Source organism: Bombina bombina, chromosome 4, assembly GCF_027579735.1.
Source record: "Bombina bombina isolate aBomBom1 chromosome 4, aBomBom1.pri, whole genome shotgun sequence".
NCBI classification, from domain to species: Eukaryota; Metazoa; Chordata; class Amphibia; order Anura; family Bombinatoridae; genus Bombina; species Bombina bombina.
The window spans coordinates 493,633,759-493,651,032 of record NC_069502.1 but is presented as its reverse complement, the minus strand read 5'-3'; the positions used below and the strand labels follow the sequence as shown (position 1 = coordinate 493,651,032).

Sequence of the window (17,274 nt, the reverse complement as noted above, 5' to 3'; positions counted from 1 at the left end):
TCTCATGAGATCACAGTAAGAGTTCATGACCTCAGCACTGCTGATGCTGATTGGCTGCTGTTTATTTCTTCATTTATTTTTTTATTTTTACCTGCAGCTGGGAGCAGCTGAGTATAACTTTTTACACAGAACTAACTCTGCTGAGCTGAGGAAATTGTGAGGTAAAATATCTTCCTTTTTTACATAGAGATGCTCAGGTGATATTTTCCTGTCAGCTTTTTATAGTTATACTGCATCAGTTTCAAGTGATTTAGCATATGAATATTATGTCCCTTTAAGTAAAATTGAACATCATCATAACAATTTTATAGTGTAAGATCTTAACATTTTTTTATTGAATTAACTGCATGGCAAGTTTTATATATTAAAAAATTATATTGGATCGGGATGATTTCAATCAGCCACCTATAAGGTTGCAGACAGGTTAAGGAGCAGCGGTCTTACAACTGCTTTCAGGAAATGGAAGCAGCATCCTCCGAAGCAGCATCCTTAATAAATGGAGCCCCTAGGGTCTAAAGTATCTTTTCAATGATAGATACATATATTGCAAACAAAATATTTGTTATGTTGAATAATAGCAAGAACCCCTAAGCTGATATGTTGGCTGTAAACTAAATTCCTGTTCACACACATTCTAGCTTTGCTAGGATCTGCTTCAGCTCTCATTCTTCTGCTGTTGATACGTTTAGTGCTATTAAGATGGGTAAAAATAAGAACTATTGTTTATCAGCATCTTTATGGTTAAGCCTGATGCTGTTTGTAAAAGTACTTAGAAACCCTGGGGAATTAATGTCACTTTATTAATGATATAACATGAACTATTATTTAAGACCCAATGTGCAATTAGAAGCTTTTTGGATTTAGCGGTGTTGCTGAAATAAGTTATCAGTTATGACAATAAATACCTACACATAGACTAAGCTTGAACTTTTTGCCCTAGGTTTATTTAGTCCAAGTCTCTCGGAAATAAATATATACATAAACAATTTTTTTTAATTATAGGGAGGCGAAAAGTGAGATTCAATTCCTCCAAAATGAAGAGAGAATAACTCATTATGTAGCCCATAGACAATTCTAGACAAGTCAAAAGACTTTTTTATCCCCACAGAAAACCTCTAGATACATTGAGCTCCATTTACGAAGCAGTGAATGCTGCTTCGGAGGCCCATTGTTTCAGGCTTGCTTAAAACAGAAGTTAAGAAGCAGCAGTTGTAACACCACTGCTCTTTAATCTGTCCACCACCTTTAATATGGCGGTTTGAAATCATCCTGTATCATCTGATACGATCGGGATGATTGACAGCCCCTGCTAGTGGTAGATTGGCCGCCAGTGAGCAGGGTGTGGCATTACAGAAACATTTCACCAGAAATTCTTGTGCAGTGATAAATGCAGAAAGCGTATGCTTTCTGCATTTAGCGATGTGAATCATGTCTACTCGCTATTTAATAAATCTACCCTATTGTTTCCAATGTAGCAAAAGAAAACTAAGCTTGGCTTGTCTCATGTGAAAAATAAATTGAAATTTCTCACTTGAAGATGCTGAGTTTTCTTTTGCTGGATATGAATATATAGAAAATTCTGCTTTATATAACTTATATTAATTAATCCATATGGGAACATATATATATGGAAATCAGGAGACAGTACTCACTGGTCTTGACAATACTGGATTTATTCAGTGAATAAATCCAGTATTGTCAAGACCAGTGAGTGCTGTCTCCTGATTTCCATATTCTACACCATATACTAGCACCCTGGCATTTGGAATTAAAGTGTTAGTGAGAGTGCACCTGCCACTACCTGCGGAATATATATATATATATATATATATATATATATATATATATATATATATATATATAGAGAGAGAGAGAGAGAGAGTATATATATATATATATATATATATATATATATAAATATATACTGTGTATGTGTATATATATATATATATATATATATAAAAATATTTATATATAATATAATACTCATTAATGTGATAAGCAGTATTTATATCGGGTGGTGTAATCACAATATAATTTTATTCCACCCATACCTAGGCACTGTTTGCTCATTAAACACTAGCTTTGGTAGCTTTGTGTGTCACTTTCTCCATTATTTTCATCTCACAAATAACTTTCGGCTAGATTACGAGTTTTGCGGTTTGAGTGAAAAAGCAGTGTTAAGGCTCTTTTTCACTACCGCTGGTATTACGAGTTTTGCAGGTATATCTGTACAGCACACTTTAACGTAACTACTGCAGCTTTCAAAAAGTCCTTTTTTCAGTGGGACTTCCTTTGCACCGGTATTACGAGTCTGCCTGGGAGGCCAAAAAGTGAGCGGAACTTCAAGGTCCATAATGTAAACTGAAAGTCAGTAGTTATGAGTGTTACGCTACAAAGCTGTAACATAAAACTCATAACTAAAGTGCTAAAAAGTACACTTACACCCATAAACTACCTATTAAACCCTAAACTGAGGCCCTCCCACATCACAAACACTAAAATAAAATTATTAACCCCTAATCTGCCGCTCCGGACATCGCCTCCACTATAATAAACATATTAACCCCTAAACCGTCGTACTCCCGCATCGCGAACACTAGTTAAATATTATTAACCCCTAATCTGCCGCCCCTAACATTGCCGCCACCTACCTACATTTATTAACACCTAATCTGCCGCCCCCAACGTCGCCGCCATTATACTAAATTTATTAACCCCTAAACCTAACCCTAAGTCTAACCCTAACCCTAACCCTAACACCCACTAACTTTAATGTAATTAAAATAAATCTAAATAAAACCTACTATTAATAACTAAATAATTCATATTTAAAACTAAATACTTACCTGTAATATAAACCCTTAAGCTAACTACAATATAACTAATCGTTACATTGTATCTAGCTTAGGTTTTATTTTTATTTCACAGGCAAGTTTGTATTTATTTTAACTAGGTAGACTAGTTAGTAAATAGTTATTAACTATTTAGTAGCTACCTAGCTAAAATAAATAAAAAAATAACTGTAAAATAAAACCTAACCTGTCTTAGACTTATACCTAACCTTACACTACAATTAAATAAATTACATAAATTAAATACAATTAACTAAATTACAAAAAAAACAAAACACTAAATTACACAAAATAAAAAAAGAATGTATCAGATATTTAAACTAATTACACCTAATCTAATAGTCCTATCAAAATAAAAAAGCCCCCCCAAAATAAAAAATCCCCTAGCCTAAACTACCAATAGCCCTTAAAAGGGCCTTTAGCAGGGCATTGCCCCTAAGAAATCAGCTCTTTTACCTGTAAAAAAAATACAAACAACCCCCCAACAGTAAAACCCACCACCCACACAACCAACCCCCCAAATAAAATCCTAACCAAAAAACCTAAGCTCCCCATTGCCCTGAAAAGGGCATTTGGATGGGCATTGCCCTTTAAAGGGCGTTTAGCTCTTTTTCCACCCAAAACCCTAATCTAAAAATAAAACCCACCCAATAAACCCTTAAAAAAGCCTAATGCTAACCCCCGAAGATCCACTTACAGATTTTGAAGACCCGACATCCATCCTCAACGAACCTGGCAGAAGTCCTCAATGAAGCGGCAGAAGTCTTCATCCAACCAGGCAGAAGTCTTCATGCAGATGGCATCTTCCATCGTCATCCATCCGGCGCAGAGCGGGTCCATCTTCAAGACATCTGGCGTGGAGCATCCTCTTCAATCGAAGTCTTCTTGAACAATGAATTCTCCTTTAAATGATGTCATCGAAGATGGCGTCCCTTGAATTCCGATTGGCTGATAGAATTCTATCAGCCAATCGGAATTAAAGGTGAAAAAATCCTATTGGCTGATGCAATCAGCCAATAGGATTGAGCTTGCATTCTATTGGCTGATTGGAACAGCCAATAGAATGCGAGCTCAATCCTATTGGCTAATTAATGCAGGTGCTAGACTTTTTTCAGCCGGCTCTCTTCATTGATGTCTATGGGGAAATCGTGCACGAGCACGTAAAACCAGTTTACTGCAGCGCTGGTATTGGAGTGCGGTATGGAGCTCAATTTTGCTCTACGCTCACTTCTTGCCTGCTAACGGCGGGTTTTTGTAAACTTGTAATACTAGCACTGTAGGTAAGTGAGCGGTGACAATAACTTGCAAGTTAGTACCTAGCAACCCTTACCGCAAAACTCGTAATCTAGCCGTTTATTTTTTATTTTTTTTCCTAGCATAGCAGTAGTTCTTTTCTTACTTCAGCCTTTTCATCAGCTTATTATAAGTTGCTTATCATCATTTATGTTTTTCAGGGTGATAAAGGAAATGCGGGGGAACGAGGCAGTCAGGTATGCAGCCTGTATTTTATAAAATCTCTCTTACCATGCAGTATTTAAGACCAAAATGTATGATATACAGTATATGTATTTCAAACAAACAATGGACCTTGTAACTTGTTTTTCAAAGTAACTAAATTTCCTCATGTGTTCATATCAATAAATAAAGAATTCTTAAATCCCCAGCTAGGGATACTTCACAAACTTTATTATTATATTAAGTACAAATATTTGAGCACTGTGTTTACCAGGCTTATTGGATATATATCTCCAACCACCAGAGTGCTACAGAAAAAAACAAGTCTCATGCAAAAAAAGAGCACTCACTGGATTTTATCAAAAGTTTATAATAAAACATAACTTTTATTTAATTGATGAAAAAAAAAATTCAATGTCCCATTTTTGTTTACCTTACAATTTTTTTTAAATGTTCAAATCTTGGCAGAGTAATTCAAAACACTTCCTATACACTGTGCTATATTTAAATACCTTAAAGGGACATGAAACCCAAATGTTTTTCTTTCGTGAGTTAGAATGAGCATACAATTATAAACAACTTTCTAATTTTCTTCTATTATCTATTTTGCATCATTCTTTTGATATTCTTTGCTGAAAAGTATATCTAGATATGCTTAGTAGCTGCTGATTGGTAGTTGCACATAGATGCCTCCTGTGATTGGTTCACTGTGTGCATTGCTATTTCTTCATTAAAGGATATCTAAAGAATAAAGCAAATGAGGTAATAGAAGTAAATTGGAATGTTGTTTAAAATTATATTCTCTACCTTAATCATGAAAGAAAATGTTTGGGTATAGTGTCCCTTTAACATACAATGTTACAATTACAATTAATTTTGAATCCTCACGAAAGTGTATCACAGCATTCCCAAACGTTTCAACACCAATTGGTGTCTTTTTCAATGGGTGTTTGCCAAAATTCTTTGTCCCAAGAAAAGAGCTTTTCTTGGGACAAAGAATTTTGGCAAACACCCATTGAAAAAGACACCAATTGGTGTTGAAACGTTTGGGAATGCTGTGATACACTTTCGTGAGGATTCAAAATTAATACAAAAGACCGGAGAGTGAAGCGTCTGTTTCTTCCTTATTTTGGGGTTGATCGTAACACTACATATCTTCCATGCAGCACCCCGGCAGATATCTTAAGGAACAGTGAGTGCACTATAACTGATACTGCTTATATATATATATATATATATATATATATATATATATATATATATATCTCAAGACCGGAAATTTCCACTAGTCCACTAGTCCCAGACGAGTAAAGAATTGCAGCGATCTAGTTTATATTTGACTTTTTTCCGGTCTTTAATATTGAGTGATTTAGTAACATTTTCCCTCTGGGCTAGTACATTTTTATCCCTGACTAGTAAACTAAAGTGCTATTTTTCTACCCCTGTGTATGTTTAAATGTACCCTTACATTTTACGCTAGGTCTTCAGGTGCAGGTTTCAACTTGAAATATGCATGCTTGATAGTGTGGGTGTAATATTGCTTATTGTGACCCGTGCTAACAATAGCGTGCTACTTGTAATCTAACTCATAATATATTTACTAAAGATGTCTCGTAATAAAAGGACAGATTTAGGTAAGGTTGCAGGGTATCCTCAATATGATGTTTGTACCTTAAGAGGGCTCATTTGAGTTGTGATCACTCCAAAGCACATATTTTCTTCCTTATGCTATTACCTGAGGCCACAAAAATATGGCACATGTAAGTTCTGCATTTTTCTGGGGTCCACAAAAACTAGTACAGAAGGACACGTATAGCTCTTGGGCATCCAATGGACCATCCCTGTGCTAAGCAGTAAGCATTGTTGAAAACTTGTAATCTAGCAAATTTTTATAACATTTAATTTATCCTTTACATTAAAAATTAATCCTGACAAATAGCAGTTTTGATGTTGTTAAAACTTTTTTTTTCTGTCCCAACATATAATAGGCAAGAAAATGAAAGTAAAATGCCACTACGCATGAGTAGTCATACCAGCATTAACTCAAATTTTGCTTGTTCCATAAACCATTATCTACCCCATGGCATACATACATACCTTGGGGCTGATTTATCAATGTCTGTCCGACATGATACGCTGTAGTGTATCATGTCACACAGACATCGCTGAATGCCGACAGCATACGCTGTCAGCATTTACCATTACACAAGAAGTTCACCAGAACTGCTTGTCCAATGCCTCCCCCTGCATATTTGCGGCCTATCGGCAGCTAGCAAGGGGTTTCAATCAGCCAGATAGTATAGGGTCGGGCAGATTGAAAACCGCAGCCTCAGAGGCAGTCAACAAGTTATGGAGCAGCAGTCTTAAGACCGCTGCTTCATAACCGCTGTTTCCGGCGAGCCTGAAGGCTCGCGAGGAAACAGGGGCATCAAGCTCGATTCGGAGCTTGATAATTTGGCCCCCTTGACTAAGGGCCTTATGTTCTTAACCACTCCACTAGTGGCAGATGATGTAAAAAGTCAAATTTTTTTAATTGGTAATAGGAATCTAAAAATATCTGAACTTTATATTGGTCTTGTAATTCTTGAGGAGTATGTTACCGTATACATTAGTATGTATTATAAAGGTTCCAGTTCTAACAGATTTTTGTAGCAGTTATTTCCACAGATGTATACATTCATTTCATGCATATCTGATTAAAAAGATAGACTGATAATTAATTAGCCACTTATATGTTTTTAATTTATCATAGGGCCAAAAAGGGAATCAAGGTTCTACAGGAACCCAAGGTCAGAAGGTATGTATATATATATATATATATATATATATAAATGAAATAAGTGCACTCTCACGAACAATAATTTTAAATTCTGCCAGGGTGCTATAGAAAGCTCAAATATCCAAGTTATAACACAAGCACTCACTGGACTTGATACAGGTGAAATAAAAAGTGTTTCATTCCATATAAACAAGTGACATTTCAGGGTGTTCACCACTTCATCAGGTTGGTCTGATGAAGTGGTGAACACCCCGGAATGTCACTTGTTTATATGGAATAAAACACTTTTATTTCACCTGTATCAAGTCTAATGAGTGCTTGTGTTATAACTTATGCTTGCAACATGGAGAAATATATGAGAAACATATGACACAATTTACTGTTTTCTTTTTTAACATCAACCTTTTCATATTATACTTTGCAGATTTTTCAAACAATTATATTCTTAGTCAAGGGTCACTAGCAAGTGCAAATATTTTTTAGTGATTTCAGAATGTTATGTTAACACACCTATGGTGATAATATACATACCTCCCAATATTTCAAGAGGCTTTCTGGGAAAGGTGAAGTGAGGGTGACTTAGGTTGGGCTGGGTGTATTATGGTTGGAGTTGGGTATTTGCCCTGACAGGAGAAGCTGTGGGAGTGACAGGGTGCATACCTGAGACAATATCTGTAATATCTGGGACGGTATGTAATATGCCATGAGATTAGCTATGCAACTAATTTTATCAGTTATTTTGTCACTTGACATTATCACATGCAATTATATATTATTATTATTATTATTATTATTAAGCACATTTAATCTGTTTCAGCACTTTTGGTCATTGCTTAATAGACAGATAACATTTTTATTTACTATTAAAATGTGAGGGGGAAAAATATAATCATACGGTAATCTTTTTCTCACCATATTTGTGTTTTAAAGGGAGAGCCTGGAATCACTGGATTTAAAGGAGAGGTATTTACTATCAGCATTCACATATAAGCTACAAAATGTTATAGGCAGCATTTTTTCCCAGTAACACAATACCTGAAATTCATGACTGCATTATGAGTGGAACTAGTTAAAAAAAATATGCAGCCCTCCTGTTAGGACTGACATCATTTCTCACCATTATTGACACATGTAGCGCCAGATTATTATTAAGTGGAGCTCTAATTTATCGCAAGCAATTAATAACCAGCTATTACAAGCTCAGAGTAGCAATTAGCGCCGAAAATCCCCCCCCCCCCCCCCAAAAAAAAAAAAAAAAAGTGTGTAGTGGCTTTATGAAAATAAAAATATAAGCTTTTTCAATTAAAAAAAAAAACAAAAAAAAACTGCACTGAGTAGTTTTTATGTGTTAATTGGAGCGGGTGTGGGGTGTTAGAAACAAAACGGCACGTTAAGTGTCTTTACATTGCGGTCTATGGGGACTGTGGGGCCTATTTATCAAAGGTCTTGCGGACCTGATCCGGATCAGGTCTGCAAGACCTCGCTGAATGTGGAGTTGCACATCGATAAATGCCGACAGCATACGCTGTCAGCATTTATCATTGCATGGCAGTACAAACAAACTATTTAATAATTACACATTAGTAAATAAGCGATATAAGCCAATGGGACCTATTTACTATGGTGCGAGTGGACATGATCCGATATAGTGGATAATGTCCGTTGCACATTGATAAATGCCGACAGCATATGCTCTCCAAATTTAACGTTGCACCAGCAGCTCACATGAGCTGCTGGTGCAACTCCGTCCCCTGCTGACTCGCGGCCGACAGCAGGGAGGTGTCAATCAACCCGATCGTACTCGATCGGGTTGATTTCCGGCGATTTCTGTCCACCTCATCAGAGCAGGCGTGCAGGGTTATGGAGCAGCGGTCTTTAGACCGCTGCTTCTTAACTGGTGTTTCTGGCAAGTCTGAAGACTCGCCAGAAACACAGGCCCACAAGCTCCGTTCGGAGCTTGATAAATGGGCCCCTGTATGTTCGTTATAAATATATATATATATGCTTATATACAAACATATTTATGTGTTAATATATGTAAATACATTTTGCCTGTGCTGGTATTACTAAGTTGAGCGTAAATATCGTTTTTGCTGAAGCAATATTTTGTGCTCAACTTGTAATCTAGCCTATTATTGGCATGATTCATTTGTCTATTCAAAGAACAACAAGTGTGCAAAATTGTTAGATCTCGATGTAGCAATAGATATCCAAGTTGTAAGACCACTGCTCCTTAACTCATCTGCCACCTCTGAGGTGGTGGACAGTAATCATCTCGATTGGATACGATTGGGATGATTAACACTCCCTGCTAGTGGCCGATTGGACGCGAATGTGCAGGGGGTGGCATTCCACAGGCATTTCACTAGAAATGCTTGTGCAATGTTAAATGCCGAAAGCGTATGCTACAGCGAATCATGTCCGCCCAACAGTTAATAAATCTACCCAATGTCACTAGTAAGAGCAACCCTGGAGTAGAACATTTTGTTGGCTGTGCTGACAATTTTCCTTTGTTTGTCCAAAGATTTTGTCACTGTGAAGACACCTGCTAGTCTGCTTGCCGGGGGCCCCTTGTATTGTATCTCTGGTTTTGACTCTGAACTGGAATGTTAGTTCTCTTCGTGCTAACCTTTCTATGCATTGAGGCCGAATTATCAAAGGTATTGCGGACCTGATCCGACAGTACGGATAAGGTCCGCAAGACCTCGCTGAATGCGGAGAGCATTATGCTCTCCGTATTCAGCATTGCATCAGCAGCTCACAAGAGCTGCTGGTGCAGGCCGCCCCCTGCAGATTCACGGCCAATGGGCCGCCAGCAGGGAGGTGTCAATCAACCCGATCGTACTCAATTGGGTTGAATTGTGGTGATTCCTGTCTGACTGCTCAGAGCAGGCGGAGAGTGTTATGGAGCAGCGGTCTTTAGACCGCTGTTTCATAACTGCTGTTTCTGGTGAGTCTGAAGAGCATACGGAGCTTGATAAATGGACCTCATTGCATGGACTCTGGATACTGTTTTCTGGTGTGGATCTTTGCCTGGATTCTGTTTATTCTCCTCCATTTACCCCGGGTATCTTTCCTGCATGCTGTATATAGCAATTTCTCTTTGTCCTGCTTTCATTTGATGTTTGCACTGAATAAACTATAGGCTGCTCTTTATTTTGACTTGTTATACTCAGGTCTTAGAAATTTTGTTACAGATTTACATATCTTCCATTAATTTTATAAACTATAGGATTATCTTTTGTATACATTGTGTTAAGCCATATTCTAAGGCCCCAATTAATACCTGCTTTACATTCGCTGGATTGATTTTTCTTTATATGTATTTAAATACAGATATGCAATGAAACACTACATTGCAAAAGGTCTATATAAAATATACTTGTTTTACAAAAAATATAGTGCTAGTGGAGAGCCATTAATAACACAGTTTGCATTATCCTTTGTGCGACTTTGTGCAAGAATTATTGCACAAACTGGTATTAAAAGTGGATGGTTAAATATTTTAACCAAAGCATTTTAATGCTGCCAAACATTTTTTTAGCACAACTATACTTAGATTGAAAAGCACAGGGAGCTCAACTATAGCATTCATAACATGGTTACAAGTGGTGTGTTGTGTTGCGCTAGAGCACAATCCAAAATACTGCTAAAAAATTCACTTTTAAAAATCTGAAGTAAACCATTACTATTAATAGTATAGCACAACAGAAATCATCTACTTGTCCACCACTGGCTTAGTTCACCCTCATCTTAGCACACTCAAGCAATACTCAATATGAAGTTAACCGTGCATGCCATAAAAGTATTATGTGAGGGATTCAGCAAACCCACACTATGCAACATGACCTTTGAAATCTAGAGCATTCAGTTTCAGTTCTCACAGGATGTGGAATGTACAACATAGAACTAAATAACAGAAAAGGTGTTAAAAGAAATCAATAAATTGGTGCAAAGGAAAATAAATAATTGGCAAGGAGAAGATAATGGACTCATAAATAATAAATAATGTCCTTATTTATACATGCTGCCAGGTGTATAAAGAAGTCAAGTATCAAGTCAGTATTATCAGTCAGTAACCATGATGGTAACATACCGTCACACAGAACTGCTTGTTGAAAAACTAATGATATTATTGTGTCATAAAATTATGTTTCCCATATCAAGGGTTTGCAAGCAAAATACTGGCCTTAAAATGCAAAATATTTGAAATTACATATAAGCTAAACTCTACCTGACCAACTAACTGTAAGAAATTAACATTTCTTTCATACAGGTGATGAGTGTCCATGATCCATTACTCCTGGAAATTACTCTTCCCTGCCACTAAGAGGAGGCAAAGATTCCCAAACTCCAAGAACTCTATAAAACCCCTCCAATTTCCCTGGTACCTTACTCTTGTCTTTGTCTTTGCTGGAGGAGGTTGAAGAATGAAGATGTGCATTTGATTTTTCAGTGAGAGGGGTTCTCAGACGGAGTTTAGGCCCATTTCTCCTCAGAGTACAGTGATTGTTGGAGGGATGTATCTGACGTATAGGTGGTGGCATATATTTCACCTATTGGGATTTAGTTACAAACCTTTTCATGGATGTTGCAGGGACTTGTCCTTTGTCTCCTTCTGTTGGTTTGTTGATATACTCCTATTTGGTTTCCTCTTGTAGTAGAGTGCCTATTGGTTTTGCCCTTTTTTGGGTTCTTTTGGAGTTGTGGATTTAGTTTTCATTACTTGTGGACGCCACTACTTGGGTATTAGGTCCCAGGAGTAATGGATTGTGGACTCTCATCGCCTGTATGAAAGAAAGCATCATTTATGCTCACCTGATAAATGTATTTATTTCTTGGTGGTTAGAGTCCATGAGACCTCACCCTTTTATTTTTTTCTTTTGTTTTTTTTTTCTTGCGCACATCTTTTTTCCCTGCACCTATTTAGTTGCTCTTATTTCTTTTCACACCTCTTTTGCTTGGCTTAACGTTAGACTGAGGTACTAGCGAGGTAGGAGAGGTTTTATAGAGTTTTTGGGATTTGGGAATCTTTGCCTCCTCCCAGTGGCAGGGAAGAGTAATTCATAGGAGAAATAGATTGTGGGCTCTCACCACAACGAAAGAAATTAATTTATCAGCTAAGCATAAAATATGTTTTTTGATCTTCGGAATGTCGCTTTATAACAGTAATATATAGTTTACAGTACTGTACTGTACTGCAGTTGACATGCTAAGAATAAAATAGAAAAATATTTACTTATGGGATATATTTGTTCTAGCACTCTTTACTCAGCTCAGACTCTGACATTTTTTATATTGGTAGAATATTTGTGTTTTAACGGATGACCTTATTCATGGGATACATATAAGCAAAATTTGTGTTTGATATAATATATAGTGTTATTCTTTATTTAGAACACAGTAAATGTTGGGACAGAGGTGGGCCTTATAGAGTGAGAGGAATAAAGAAGTTGGGCTGAGGGACCCCACAAATTTGCTTTGCCCATGGCTTTGCAAATGAGAGGGAGACTACTGCTGAGTTTTTGTAGAAAATATTTGCAAGAATAGAATGGATCCCTCGATTTTTGAAACCTAAGATTATTTGAAAATTTGTGCAGTCCATTACTTTAAATATACTCGCAAGCACAATGCATTGGTATTGAATACAGGGCAGTACAAACAAACTATTTAATAATTACACATTAGTAAATAAGCGACATAAGCCAATGGGACCTATTTACTATGATGCGAGCGGACATGATCCGATATAGCGGATAATGTCCGTTGCACATCGATAAATGCCGACAGCATACACTGTCTGCATTTATCATTGCATGGCAGTACAAACAAACTATTTAATAATTACACATTAGTAAATAAGCGACATAAGCCAATGGGACCTATTTACTATGGTGTGTGGTGCGAGTGGACATGATCCGATATAGCGGATAATGTCCGTTGCACATTGATAAATGCCGACAACATACGCTGTCGGCATTTATCATTGCACCAGCAGTTCTTGTGAACTGCTGGTGCAATGCTGCCCCCTGTAGATTTGCGGCCAATCAGCCGCTAGCAGGGTGTGTCAATCAACCCGATCGTATTCGATCGGGTAGATTTCTGTCCGCCACCTTAGAGCAGGCGGACAAGTTATGGAGCTAGGCCGCTGCTTCATAACTACTGTTTCTGGCAAGCCTGAGGCTCGCCTGAAACAAGGGGCCTCAAGCTCCATACGGAGCTTGATAAATATGCCCCTAGGTTTCAAGTGGAGCTCAAAAATATTAGCACTATTAAGCACTAACACTATGCAAGTTAAATCAATAGCACTACTTTTTTTGCATGCGTATTACAAATTGAAAGTAAAATGGTTGTGTGCAAACTCAAAAACTCAGGCTTGCTAACTACATTTACCCATAGACTTCTATGGGGCGTACTACAAAAGCATAGGCCAACTGTGCTATAACCAAAGGTGTGCTAAGATAGATAGATAGATAGATAGATAGATAGATAGATTTAAAAATAAATTTTCCTTCTAAGTGAAGAAGAAAGGTATTTCTATTAAAAAAATCACTTTGTGACTTGGAAGGGCTGTATGTGTATATTTGTATGTGTTTATGTATGTTTATATGTATATATATATATATGTAAGTTATGCACAACACATAACTTTCAATATGAGCGATGTTAAGTGTGGTTACAATATCCTGAAAAAAGATATAGTTATTATGGCAAAAATACAATATTGATGCCAGTTTCTAATGTGGATATTGCTCATGAAAATGGTCTCTTTTTGACACATTAAAATTCAAAATTAAAACAACATTTGCAGTCTAGGTTTTGTAACTGGCAGAATCGTTTGTGGGTTTATTTTATTGTATTCATAATTAAAGAAATATATTTTAATGAGAATGGAATCTCTGAGTCTCTATGTATAAAAATAAAAATAATCTATGTGTGGGCTTGGATATAAATGAAAGAATCAGATATTAATAAACTAAATAAATATAAAAAAGAAACATTTCAAATCCATACTTCCTTTGTTCATAAAAACATTGTGGATGTAATTCCATTTAATAAATAATAAAAATAATTCTATTTCTTTGGTCGATGTTGTAACCACACATGATGAATGATTAACATTTTCAGATGAGAAATATTGAAACATACATTAATTATTTAATTGATAAAAAAAAAATTAATGATATATTTAATGTAGAAATATCAATATAGTACATATGTTATAGGAAAAATACACTATAATGATTGTTATTAAATTAATATAGACATTAAATATTTAAAATAAATATTTGTATTTTATGAAAATTATATTTAGCAGCATTTAAATTTGAGAAAAATGCTAGCTTAAAAAATCAAATTATAAAAATCAAATAATAAAATAAATTATATTAAAATGAATCTTTAATTTCAGAAAGGAGAGACTGGGGATACAGGTCTTCAAGGTTTTAATGGACAACGAGGAGAACCTGGCAGCCCTGGTTTAATTGGTGCTCCTGGTCCGCGGGGTGTTGTTGGTGAAAAAGGACCACCTGGGCAGCCTGGACCAGAAGGACGGCCTGTACGTATACAACTGGAAGTCTTTCTGTACAAGACTAAATTGTTATTTAAATATATTTCTTAATATTCTACTACAGGGTAGAGAACAGTCTGAAGAATTTATAAGACAAGTCTGCATGGATGTTTTAAAAGGTAAGAATTTAGTAAAGGCAGGTCAAAGTTCATTTGACATTTGCTAAATATCAGTATTTCTGGGAAATATGGTAAATATATAGTAGTCTGAAAGGAGCATGTGAGTTTAATACATTATTTTCTGAAGACTGTCACATAATACAGGCTGCAGGGAAATTTAAGGAAATATATTAATCAGTCAGAAAAAAAAATTACTGTCCATTTTAATTTAAAGGGACAGTCTAGTCAAAATTTAAACTTTCATGATTCAAATAGGTCATGCTATTTTAAACAACTTTCCAGTCTACTTTTATCATCAAATTTGCTTTTTTCTCTTGGTATCCTTTGTTGAAAGCTAAATCTTGGTAGGCTCATATGTTAATTTTTAAGCCCTTGAAGGCCGTCTCTAATCTCAGTGAATTTGACAATTTTTCACATCTACACAGTGCTTGTTTGTGTGTCATATCGATAGCATGCTGCTCAATCTCATGAAATTATTTATGAGTCAGCATTGATTGACTAAAATGCAAGTCTGTTAAAAGAACTGAAATATGTGGGCAGTCTGCAGAGGCTTAGATATAAGGTAACAGCAGAGGTAAAAAGTATGGTAATATTATTGTGTAGGTTATGCAAAACTGGGGAATGGATAATAAAGGGATTTAAAGTGTTATTGTATCCCTTTAAAGTGTTATTGTATTATATTTTTATTATGCATTTGTTGATTATGCAATTTTAATGTATTTAATGGTCCTTTAATTAATTCCTTTTTATTTTCAAATAACAACCCATTGTTTTATTTGGTTTGAAGATTTTTAACACCTTAACTATTATTTATTTTATATTTTACATTTAAGTAAAACATTTATACTTTTAAATAGAAACTAGTGAAAAATGCCATATTTGTGCAGAACTAATATGACAACCCTCATTGCTAACTGACTAATAAGGACAAGCATACACAAACCTCATTTAATACATATTTTTATTCATATAAGATATAAGAAAATATGAGTGGATACAGGGTTTTATTTAATTTCTAGTTTCTGTGTACCTAAGTAGGCATTTATAATCAATTTAAAATGTTTTTGCTAATTCAGGGTATTATAAATATAATTTTATAGTGGTGGTACTTTATTATTATTTTATTATTATCAGTTATTTGTAGAGCGCCAACAGATTCCACAGCGCTATAAACATAGGCGGTATAAAAGGTAGCAAATTTGTAGGATCAAATGGGTAGAGGGCCCTGCCTAAAGTCGCACTGTTGAAGTCAGCTCTTGTGAAGGTGATCTGCAAGCAGTTGGGCTCTTAGGCTTACATTCTGAGGAGGTTCATGGCGGATAGCAATGGAGGAGAGGAACTGGTATTAGGGAAGGTTTGTGTAGGTTGTATGCATCTCTGAACAGAAGAGTCTTTAGGGACTGCTTGAAGCTTTCAAAACTAGGGGAGAATTTTGTGGAGTGAGGCAGAGGGTTCCACATGATAGGAGCCAGTCTGGAGAAGTCCTGTAAATGGGAATGTAAAGAGGTAACAAGAGAGGAGGAGAGTAGGAGGTCGTGAGCAGAGCAAAGGGGATGGGAGGGAGCGTATATGAAGACAAGGTCAGAGATATAGAGGGGAGCAGTGCAGTTGAGGGTTTTATATGACAGAGTCAAAATTTTGTGTTTAATCCTGGAGGCAAGAGGAAGCCAGTGAAGGGATTGGCAGAGGCGCAGCAGATAAAAAGCGACATCTAAGGAAGATGAACCTGGCAGAGGCATTCATTATGGATTGTAAAGGAGCTAGACGGCAACTAGGGAGACCAGAGAGGATGGAGTTGCAATAGTCAAGGTGGGAAAGGATGAGAGAGTGGATTAAAATCTTAGTTGTGTCTTGTGTAAGCAAATGTCTCATTTTAGAGATGCTTTTAAGGTGGAAGCGGCAGGATTTAGCCAAGGACTGAATGTGAGGAGTGAAAGAAAGATCTGAGTCAAGTGTGACCCCAAGAAATCGGGCATGCAGGGTAGGGGTAATGATGGAGTTGTCGACAGTTATAGAGAGATGGGGGGTGGAGATTTTAGAAGAAGAGGGGAAAATAAGGAGCTCAGTTTTGGAGAGATTTAGCTTAAGGTAGTGAGAGGACATCCAGGAAGAGATGTGTGAAAGACAGTTAGTGACATGGGTTAGCAAGGAAGGAGATAGGTCTGGAGCAGTGAGCTGACCACTGCGAGTGTCAGCATGCAATTGTAGCACTTTTTTCACACAAGTGCCACTACCATTGTGAGTAGTTTTCTTACCTTTTGTGTGTGATTTGGTTTTTAACAGAATTCACTATGAGGCACCCCTTGACCTCTCTCTAATCCTTAGGGATGGGATGTTGCAAGTGAGGAGATGATGGTCAGAAAGAGGAAAAGGGGAGTTTTAGAAGTTTGAAATAGTGCATCGATAGCTAAAGATCAGATCAAAGGAGTGACCATCTTTGTGAGTGGGAGTATCAGTCCATTGTGACAGACTGAAAGATTAAGTGAGTTGCAGAAG

General features: G+C 36.5%; 1 protein-coding gene across 1 annotated transcript in view; it reads left to right on the top strand.

Annotated features, from left to right (window-relative positions):
- Window positions 1-17,274, top strand: part of LOC128656477 (collagen alpha-1(XXI) chain-like) — a 788,552-nt gene that overhangs the window by 752,739 nt on the left and 18,539 nt on the right. Inside the window, exons 23-27 of the mRNA XM_053710398.1 lie at window positions 4,310-4,345; window positions 7,063-7,107; window positions 8,020-8,052; window positions 14,501-14,647; window positions 14,724-14,778. Of these exons, the coding sequence (XP_053566373.1) occupies window positions 4,310-4,345; window positions 7,063-7,107; window positions 8,020-8,052; window positions 14,501-14,647; window positions 14,724-14,778 (316 nt within the window). The remainder of the gene's footprint in view (window positions 1-4,309; window positions 4,346-7,062; window positions 7,108-8,019; window positions 8,053-14,500; window positions 14,648-14,723; window positions 14,779-17,274) is intronic.